The sequence below is a fragment of the Salvelinus fontinalis genome, chromosome 42 (genome assembly GCF_029448725.1).
Source record: "Salvelinus fontinalis isolate EN_2023a chromosome 42, ASM2944872v1, whole genome shotgun sequence".
Classification (NCBI taxonomy): Eukaryota; Metazoa; Chordata; class Actinopteri; order Salmoniformes; family Salmonidae; genus Salvelinus; species Salvelinus fontinalis.
Window position 1 is genome coordinate 713,722 of NC_074706.1, and position 11,370 is coordinate 725,091.

An 11,370-nucleotide genomic window follows, 5' to 3' on the forward strand; every position below is an offset into this window, starting at 1 on the left:
GATCACGCCAAGGTTCTTAGCGCTCTGGGAGGAGGACACAATGGAGTTGTCAACCGTGTTGGCGAGATCATGGAACGGGCAGTCCTTCCCCGGGAGGAAGAGCAGCTCCGTCTTGCCGAGGTTCAGCTTGAGGTGGTGATCCGTCATCCACACTGATATGTCTGCCAGACATGCAGAGATGCGATTCGCCACCTGGTCATCAGAAGGGGGAAAGGAGAAGATTAATTGTGTGTCGTCTGCATAGCAATGATAGGAGAGACCATGTGAGGTTATGACAGAGCCAAGTGACTTGGTGGATAGCGAGAATAGGAGAGGGCCTAGAACAGAGCCCTGGGGGACACCAGTGGTGAGAGCACGTGGTGAGGAGACAGATTCTCGCCACGCCACCTGGTAGGAGCGACCTGTCAGGTAGGACGCAATCCAAGCGTGGGCCGCGCCGGAGATGCCCAACTCGGAGAGGGCGGAGAGGAGGATCTGATGGTTCACAGTATCGAAGGCAGCCGAAGGCAGCAAACACTGTACTTAGCCTTTCAATTATATTCCAAATCAAATCAAATTCTATTTGTCACATGTGCCGAATACAACAGGTGTTTGCCTACTTAAAATACCGTAACCAACAATGCAGATATTTTTAATAAGTAAGTTAGAAAATATTCTGTTAAAAAACAATAAAATAACGATAACGAGGCTATATACAGGGGGTTCCGGAACTGAGTCAATGTGCAGGGGTACAGGTTAGTCGAGGTAATTGAGGTAATATGTACATACAGGTAGAGGTAATGTGATTATGCATAGATAATAACAGAGAGTAGCAGCAGCGTAAAAAAGGGTGTCAAAGCAAATTGTCTGGGTAGCCATTTGATTTACTGTTTAGCAATCTAATGGCTTGGAGGTAGAAGCTGTTAACTTCTTATGGCTGAAGGGGCAGTATTGAGTAGCTTGGATGAAAGGTGCCCATATCAAACGGCCTGCTCCTCAGTCATAGTTGCTAATATTTGCATATTATTATTATTATTATTGGATAGAAAACACTCTAAAGTTTCTAAAACTGTTTTGAATTATGTCTGTGAGATTAACAGAACTCATATTGCCAGGCAAAGTCCTGAGTTGAAATCAAAACAGGAAGTCAGAAATCTGAGCTTCTAGGTATTCACCAGTCCCTAAAAAAATCCCCTTGAGATATGAATGATTGTGCACTGCCTATGGGTTCCACTAGATGTCAACCATCAATAGAAATTATAATGAGACTTCTATGATGTTGTGGGAGCGAATGATAGCAGAATCAGTCAGGTGTCCATCAAGCAGCCATTTTCTGATTATGCTTTTTCCTCATGGAAGTCACTTGCGTTCCATTGCTCACGAAGACAAGAAGGAATACTCCGGTTGGAACTTTATTGAAGCTATATGTTAAAAACATCCTAATGATTGATTGTGTACTTAGTTTGAAATGTTTCTTCGACCGGTAATATCACTTTTTGAAGTTTTTGTCCGATATAACACTGACCAGAATTAGCGTTTGGATATGTAAACCAGACGCGCTAACAAAAGAAGGTATTTGGACATACATAACGGATTTTTTTGAACAAAACAAACATTTATTGTGGACCTGGGATTCCTGGTGTGCTTTCTGATATAGATCATCAAAGGTAAGGGAATATTTATCATATATTTTCTTGTTTATGTTGACGCCATCTTTGCGGCTGTGGTGTTTTACTTTTGAGTGCCGTCTCAGATTATAGTGTGGTTTCTTTTTCCGTAAAGTTTTTTTGTAATCTGACACAACGATTGCATTATGGAGAGGTATATCTATAATTCCATGTGTATAACTTGTATTATCATCTATATTTATGAGTATTTCTGTTGAAACGATGTGGCTATGCAAAGTCACTTGATGTTTTTGCCACTAGTGAATCTAGTCGCCTCAATGTAAACTCAGATTTTGTTATATAAATATGAATTTAGTCAAACAAAACATGCATGTATTGTGTAACATGAAGTCCTATGAGTGTCATCTGATGAAAATAATCGAAGGTTAGTGATTCATTTTATCTCTATTCTGGTTTTTGTGAAGCTATCTTTAGCTGGAAAAAATGGCTGTGATTATTGTGGTTTTGTGGTGACCTAACATAATTGTTTGTGGTGCTTTCACTGAAAAGCCTATTTGAAATCGGACACTTTGGTGGGATTAACAACAAGATTACCTTTAAAATGATATAAAACACATGAATGTCTGAGGAATTTTAATTATCAGATTTCTGTTTTTTGAATTTGGTGCCCTGCACTTCGACTTGCTGTTGTCATATCGGTCCCGTTAACGGGACTGCAGCATAAGAATTAAGGAGCCTTTTGGACCTAGACTTGGTGCGTCGGTACCACTTGCCATGCAGTAGCAGAGAGAAGAGTCTATGACTTGAGTGGCTGGAGTATCGGACAATTTTTAGGACCATCCTCTGACACCGCCTGGAATAGAGGTCCTGGATGGCAGGAATCTTGGCCCCAGTGATGTACTGGGCCATATGCACTACCCTCTGAAGTGCCTTGCGCGTGGATGCCCAGCACTTGCCATACCAAGTGGTTATGCAACCATTCAGGATGCTCGATGGTGCAGCTGTTAAACTTTTTGAGGATCTGAGAACCCGTGCCAAATCTTTTCAGTATCCTAAGGGGGCTATAGGCATTGTCGTGCCCTCTTCACGACTGTCTTGGTGTGTTTGGACCATGATAGTTTGTTAGTGATGTCGACACCAAGTAACTTGAAGCTCTCAACCTGCTCCACTACAGCCCTGTCGATGTGAATGGGGGCGTACTCGGCACCTCTTTTCCTGTAGTCCACAGTCATCTCCTTTGTCTTGATCACTTTGAGGAAGAGGTTATTGTCCTGGCAACACACTGTCAGGTCTCTGATCTCCTCCCTCCTCCATCGTTGTCTTTGATCAGGCCTACCACCGTTGTGTCGTCGGCAAACTTAATGATGGTGTTGGAGTCGTGCGTGGCCAGGCACAGTGGGTGAACAGGGAGTAAAGGAAGGGACTAAGCACGCACCCCTGAGGGGCCCCCGTGTTGATGGTCAGCATGGCAGATGTGTTGTTGAATACATTTCATGTTTAATCAGTTTAATTCAATTTTCCTACTTGTAGCCTATGCTATTGTCTGTAATTTGTCTCAATATATTTTATTATGTGTAGCCTAACATGTGCGCAATTATGTGCCAAATCTGTGATCTACATTTTGGAGGAACATCCCATCACCACTCTAGAACAACATCCCATCACCACTGTGGAACAACATCCCATCACCACTGTGGAACAACATCCCATCACCACTCTGGAGCAATATGACATCACCACTCTGGAACAACATCCCATCACCACTGTGGAACAACATCCCATCACCACTCTGGAACAACATCCCATCACCACTGTGGAACAACATCCCATCACCACTCTGGAACAACATCCCATCACCACTGTGGAACAACATCCCATCACCACTCTGGAACAACATCCCATCACCACTGTGGAACAACATCACATCACCACTCTGGAACAACATCACATCACCACTCTGGAACAACATCCCATCACCACTGTGGAACAACATCCCATCACCACTGTGGAACAACATCACATCACCACTGTGGAACAACATCACCACTCTGGAACAACATCACATCACCACTGTGGAACAACATCACATCACCACTGTGGAACAACATCACATCACCACTCTGGAACAACATGACATCACCACTGTGGAACAACATGACATCACCACTCTGGAACAACATCACATCACCACTGTGGAACAACATCACCACTCTGGAACAACATCACATCACCACTCTGGAACAACATGACATCACCACTCTGGAACAACATGACATCACCACTCTGGAACAACATCACATCACCACTCTGGAACAACATCCCATCACCACTGTGGAACAATATGACATCACCACTCTGGAACAACAAGACATCACCACTGTGGAACAACATGACATCACCACTCTGGAACAACATGACATCACCACTCTGGAACAATATGACATCACCACTCTGGAACAATATGACATCACCACTCTGGAACAACATGACATCACCACTCTGGAACAATATGACATCATCACTCTGGAACAATATGACATCATCACTCTGGAACAACAAGACATCACCACTCTGGAACAACATCCCATCACCACTCTGGAACAACATCCCATCACCACTGTGGAACAACATTGCATCACCACTCTGGAGCAACATCGCATCACCACTCTGGAACAACATCACCACTCTGGAACAACATCACCACTCTGGAACAACATCACCACTCTGGAACAACATCACCACTCTGGAACAACATCGCATCACCACTCTGGAGCAACATCGCATCACCACTCTGGAGCAACATCGCATCACCACTCTGGAACAACATCACCACTCTGGAACAACATCGCATCACCACTCTGGAGCAACATCGCATCACCACTCTGGAACAACATCACCACTCTGGAACAACATCACCACTCTGGAACAACATCACCACTCTGGAACAACATCACCACTCTGGAACAACATCACCACTCTGGAACAACATCACCACTCTGGAGCAACATCGCATCACCACTCTGGAACAACATCCCATCACCACTCTGGAACAACATCCCATCACCACTCTGGAACAACATCGCATCACCACTCTGGAACAACATCGCATCACCACTCTGGAACAACATCGCATCACCACTCTGGAACAACATCACCACTCTGGAACAACATCACCACTCTGGAACAACATCACCACTCTGGAGCAACATCGCATCACCACTCTGGAACAACATGACATCACCACTCTGGAACAACATGACATCACCACTCTGGAACAACATGACATCACCACTCTGGAACAGCCTAAACTTAACCTTAGACACCTCTACATTTGACGTTGGGAAATTTGACATTTGAGAAACATGGATGAAACTCTAATTCTGACTTGAGACTATGAGAGTTAGTTGGTCAATTCACCGTCTATTCCACATTGGTTAAATGTAAATTAATTCAAATGAAGTGGAAACAATGTTGATTCAACCAGTGGGGCATCTGTGATGAACTGTAAAAAATGTTTACTACCTTAGCTGCGCCAAATAGCAATCCCAGAAATGTACCTGCCTTGTGAAATAATATGAATATACCATAAAGAATCCACCCTAACGTTACTGCCATCCACTCCCTAGTCATCAGTCTCCCCTCCCTGTCCTGAAACAAGAAGAATAATGAAGAATCATGACTGATAGAAAATTATAACTCTTTCAGAATTTTCCTTTCAGTGTAATCAGCTTCAGACTTCCTGTGAAACTAGTACCATAAAACCATACAGAATTCTTTGAAACCTCATTACTGATTTACAGTAAAGAAAGATAAATGTAATGATTCATGTTTGGATCATCACGCTCAAAAGGAAGGAATACAGTCCCCATACACACACACACAGACAGACAGACATACTGTCACGGCTGTTGAATGAAGAGGACCAAGGTGCAGCGTGGTAAACGTACATATTACCTTTTATTAGGTGATGACGCCGACAAAACAATAAACCATACCAAACAACCGTGAAGCTTGTGCCACAAACAAAGTTAACTTCCCACAAAGACAGGTGGGAAAAAGGGCTAACTAAGTATGGTTCTCAATCAGAGACAACGATAGACAGCTGTCCCTGATTGAGAACCCTACCCGGCCAAAACATAGAAATACAGATAATAGAACGAAAGAACATAGAATACCCACCCCAAATCACACCCTGACTGAACCAAATAGAGACATAAAAAGGATCTCAAAGGTCAGGGCGTGACACAGAGACAGACAGACAGACAGACAGACAGACAGACAGACAGACAGACACACACACACACAAACAAAGGTTAATGATTAATGGAAAACCCTAGAAGTTAATGATTAGTGTGTACTGTAACAGACAGACCTCACCCTCCTCTCTCCATCCCTGCCTGACGGTACAGTCCAGTATATATACAGGTGTACTGTAACAGACAGAGCTCACCCTCCTCTCTCTATCCCTGCCTGACGGTACAGTCCAGTATATATACAGGTGTACTGTATCTTCCAGGGTGTTCCTCTACAGTGTGGGTTATTACTGCAACAGAGACAGGGAAAGAGGAAGAGATCCAACTACGCTCAAATAACCCGAGAAGGTATGGAAGCTTTGAGAAGGTTTCTTCACATAACTGGTGCAATTATATCACAAAACAATTCAGAGGTCTTTATTTTCATTTTGTTTACCATTATTTCTGTCATTTAAATGGTAAATGGTTTTAGTTCTTAGATTATAATATGTTACGTTTTTTAATTGTTTGTTTTAACCATATTCTCGGTTATTGGTGCTTTGTCAAAATATATTTTCTCAGCATTTATCAGTTCAGTGGAAAGATTGTCTGTATTCAATTCATTTATTCAATCAATTAATGGTAATATATGTACAATCCTCTCAATCTGTATACACCCTTGGAATATATATATATATATATATATATATATATATATATATATATATATATATATATATATATATATATATTTAAACCAAGAATGTATACAGATTGAGAGGATTGTACATAATTTATATGACCATGATATATAGTATATATAGGATTGTACATATGACATTCATTTAATCTAGGATAGAAGCAGCAGTACGGACCAGTATTGTTTCATTTCCCACCAGCCTTTCAGTGCAATGTTCGCCTTTTAACACTTGAGGAACTGAAGGTATTCAGCTAAAGGACATGGAGTAAAAACGGCCATGGTTGAGTTGAGCCATTGCCAAACACTATCTCTGAGGAGAACATTGTGCAACAGGGAATATACACCTCTCTATGTTCCTAGGTAATAGGGAATGCAGTATGTGCCAGAACAGGGCCCAAGTACTAGTCTCTAATCAGTTTTGACAACGTCTAATTACATTTTACTGATGTATCATAAAGATGCTTCTGCATACTAACTACACCCTCATTATAGGACATGTTGGGTTGTGGCCAAGAGGTTTAACAACAGAGAATGGGTCAGGGATTTCCTCTCTCTCTCTCACACGCTCCTCTATCTCTCTCACTCACTCACCCCTCCATCCACCAGCCACCCCCCACTCTCCAAAGACTGAGGATGTCACCGGTGCTGGGTGTGTCCTTCCTGGCCCTGGTCCTATCAGGAGGAGCCTGGGCGTTTGCTCCCATTGGGGGCGGAGCCTCCACCCACGTCAGCATCACGGGAACGGCCGTGCTACAGAAGGTCACGGACGTGTGCCGAGCCATCGCCGAGACAGAGGGACGAGACTTCACCCCCACGGTAAGTGTGTGTGTGTGTGTGTGTGTCTGTGTGTGTGTGTGTGTGTGTGTGTGTGTGTGTGTGTGTGTGTGTGTGTGTGTGTGTGTGTGTGTGTGTGTGTGTGTGTGTGTGTGTGTGCGTGCGTGCGTGCGTGCGTGCGTGCGTGCGTGCGTGCGTGCGTGCGTGTGTGTGAAAGAGAGATAAAGAAAATAGAGTAGTGTGTCAGAATGTCTAACCTCTGCCCTTTCCCTTTAGGGTAACTCTGCTGAGGAGCTGGTCCAGGCCTGCCTGGGACCCAAAGCAACAGGTGAAGTGTCAGCGGCTAAGTTCAAATCTGCCCTGAATGAGATCTACGTACAGAACGGACAGGTGGACAGAGACTTTGTCAACAGGTTGGTGCTCCATTGATAGAGGATGAGGTTCCCTTATTATGTCAACAGGTTGGTGCTCCATTGATAGAGAATGAGGTTCCCTTATTAGGTCAACAGGTTGGTGCTCCATTGATAGAGGATGAGGTTCCCTTATTATGTCAACAGGTTGGTGCTCCATTGATAGAGGATGAGGTTCCCTTATTATGTCAACAGGTTGGTGCTCCATTGATAGAGAATGAGGTTCACTTATTATGTCAACAGGTTGGTGCTACATTGATAGAGGATGAGGTTCACTTATTATGTCAACAGGTTGGTGCTGCATTGATAGAGGATGAGGTTCCCTTATTATGTCAACAGGTTGGTGCTCCATTGATAGAGGATGAGGTTCCCTTATTATGTCAACAGGTTGGTGCTCCATTGATAGAGGATGAGGTTCACTTATTATGTCAACAGGTTGGTGCTCCATTGATAGAGGAGGAGGTTCCCTTATTATGTCAACAGGTTGGTGCTCCATTGATAGAGAATGAGGTTCCCTTATTATGTCAACAGGTTGGTGCTACATTGATAGAGGATGAGGTTCACTTATTATGTCACAAGGTTGGTGCTCCATTGATAGAGAATGAGGTTCAGTTATTATGTCAACAGGTTGGTGCTCCATTGATAGAGGATGAGGTTCCCTTATTATGTCAACAGGTTGGTGCTCCATTGATAGAGAATGAGGTTCACTTATTATGTCAACAGGTTGGTGCTCCATTGATAGAGGATGAGGTTCACTTATTATGTCAACAGTTTGGTGCTCCATTGATAGAGGATGAGGTTCCCTTATTATGTCAACAGGTTGGTGCTCCATTGATAGAGGATGAGGTTCACTTATTATGTCAACATGTTGGTGCTCCATTGATAGAGGATGAGGTTCCCTTATTATGTCAACAGGTTGGTGCTCCATTCAAAGAGGATGAGGTTCACTTATTATGTCAACAGGTTGGTACTCCATTGATAGAGGATGAGGATCACTTATTATGTCAACAGGTTGGTGGTCCATTGATAGAGGATGAGGTTCACTTATTATGTCAACAGGTTGGTGCTCCATTGATAGAGGATGAGGTTCCCTTATTATGTCAACAGGTTGGTGCTCCATTGATAGAGGATGAGGTTCCATTATTATGTCAACAGGTTGGTGCGCCTTTGATAGAGAATGAGGTTCACTTATTATGTCAACTGGTTGGTGCTCCATTGATAGAGAATGAGGTTCCCTTATTATGTCAACAGGTTGGTGCTCCATTGATAGAGGATGAGGTTCCCTTATTATGTCAACAGGTTGGTGCTCCATTGATAGAGAATGAGGTTCCCTTATTATGTCAACAGGTTGGTGCTCCATTGATAGAGGATGAGGTTCCATTATTATGTCAACAGGTTGGTGCTCCATTGATAGAGAATGAGGTTCCCTTATTATGTCAACAGGTTGGTGCGCCTTTGATAGAGAATGAGGTTCACTTATTATGTCAACAGGTTGGTGCTCCATTGATAGAGGATGAGGTTCACTTATTATGTCAACCGGTTGGTGCTCCATTGATAGAGGATGAGGTTCCCTTATTATGTCAACAGGTTGGTGCTCCATTGATAGAGGATGAGGTTCCCTTATTATGTCAACAGGTTGGTGCTCCATTGATAGAGAATGAGGTTCACTTATTATGTAAAATGCTTGGAGTGCTTGGAGGAAATTAACATACAGGAAAGCAACATACGATTTTTATTCAATTTAATATTTAACTAGTTTTAAAAACATCTTAGTTTTCTTATCCAGCACATGTCATATGCTGCTCTCAAACCCTTTATTCCTAAGAACCTTATTGTAAAGGTTTAGGACGTGCATCACTCAAACACCCTTCTTCTAGTGGATCTAATGTATGAACTATATAAACAATTAATCATTGTCATTATTGTGCCAGCCCAAGTGAACATTGGGTATATCACTCCTACAGTCGTTTTCTATATAAAACCAATTGATCATAATCTTTATTCTAACAGCCCAGCCCATCACTTCAACTCTGAGGCGTTTGCTGAGGGCCGGCGCCTTATCACTGATGGGGTGGCAAGCATCAAGGCCAACGTACAAAGGGAGAACTTCCAGGCTGCCAGAGAGACACTGGGGAGAGTACTACACACACTACAGGTAAGAGGAGAGAGAGGGGGGGTGAAAGAGGGGATATGCAAACATTTCCAGTAGCTAGAGAGACACTGGGGAGAGTACTGTACACAGTACCGCTCTTTTCTAGTGCTGCTAAATGTTTTGTTGTGCTCCTAAATGTTTTGTTGTGCTCCTAACTTGTGTATGGGGCGTTAGGTAGCCTCGCGGTTAGAATGTTGGGCCAGTAACCGAAAGGTTGCTGGATCGAATCCTTGAGCTAACGAGGTAAAAATCTGTCGTTCTGCCCCTGAACAATGTTCCCCGGTAGGCCATCATTGTAATTAAGAATTTGTTCTTAACTGACTTGCCTAGTTAAATGAAGGTTAAAAACATTTTTTTTTACAAATAAATTATTAAATAAAATAACAAATGTGTTTGGAGCACCAGTGTGATTAGAGCCCTGACTGCAGGTAAGGGGAGAGAGAAAGAGGAAGAGGGAGGAGTGGGAGAGGGAGAGAGAGGAGTGGGAGAGGGAGAGAGAGGAGTGGGAGAGGGAGAGAGAGGAGTGGGAGTGGGAGTGGGAGAGGGAGAGGAAGGAGTGGGAGAGGGAGGAGAGAGAGGAGAGGGAGAGAGGGGAGTGGGAGAGGGAGAGGGAGGAGAGGGAGAGGGAGAGGGAGGAGAGGGAGAGGGAGGAGAGAGAGGAGAGGGAGAGAGAGAGATGAGTGGAAAAGGGAGAGATTGGAGTGGGAAAGGGAGAGAGAGGAGTGGAAGTGGGAGAGAGAGGAGTGGGAGTGGGAGAGGGAGGAGTGGGAGAGGGAGAGAGGGGAGTGGGAGTGGGAGAGGGAGGAGAGAGAGGAGAGGGAGAGAGGGAAGTGGGAGAGGGAGAGGGAGGAGTGGGAGAGGGAGGAGAGAGAGGAGAGGGATAGAGGGAAGTGGGAGAGGGAGGAGTGGGAGAGGGAGGAGAGAGAGGAGAGGGAGAGAGGAGTGGAAGAGAGGGTGGAAGGGAAAAGAGGGAGAAAGTCTGAACTTCCAGGAATGAAGAGAGATAAGGTAAGGAATAAAAGGATAGAGGGAGAAGGGGGAGGGAGAAATAAAACGTCTATCTCACCTCATCTCTCGTTTCATACTTCACCTTGGCTCAAGTATTTTCATCTGAACCAAGTTAACTTCTGTCTTGAGGTGTCTGTAATAGGGAATTAGATAGATATCTTTCCCACAGACACAGACTTGGTATATAATACATGCTTGTGTTTTGTCAGGACTTCTACAGCCACAGTAACTGGGTGGATCTGGGATACACTGAACCCTACGCCAACCTGATCCGCCCCAATCTCCCACTGGAAAACCTGGCAGGTAGGGTGGGCTTGTGTTAAAGCAGCAACGAGGACAGCTAGGCATGGGAACAAACTGGAGGGAGGGAGGGAGGATGGTAGGGCAGGGAGGGACTGAGGGAGGGAGGGAGGGAGGGAGGGAGGGAGGGAGGGAGGGCAGGGAGGGAGGGTGGTAGGGCAGGGAGGGAAGGAAGGAGGGAGGGAGG

General features: G+C 44.2%; 1 protein-coding gene across 1 annotated transcript in view; it reads left to right on the plus strand.

Moving 5' to 3' along the window:
- Positions 1–6,123: 6,123 nt before the first annotated feature.
- LOC129841114 (von Willebrand factor A domain-containing protein 7-like) overlaps positions 6,124–11,370 on the plus strand; it is a 20,822-nt gene continuing 15,575 nt past the window's right edge. Inside the window, exons 1-5 of the mRNA XM_055909222.1 lie at positions 6,124–6,208; positions 7,146–7,355; positions 7,590–7,726; positions 9,734–9,878; positions 11,093–11,186. Coding sequence (XP_055765197.1) covers positions 7,173–7,355; positions 7,590–7,726; positions 9,734–9,878; positions 11,093–11,186 — 559 coding nt within the window. The 5' untranslated portion in view covers positions 6,124–6,208; positions 7,146–7,172. The remainder of the gene's footprint in view (positions 6,209–7,145; positions 7,356–7,589; positions 7,727–9,733; positions 9,879–11,092; positions 11,187–11,370) is intronic.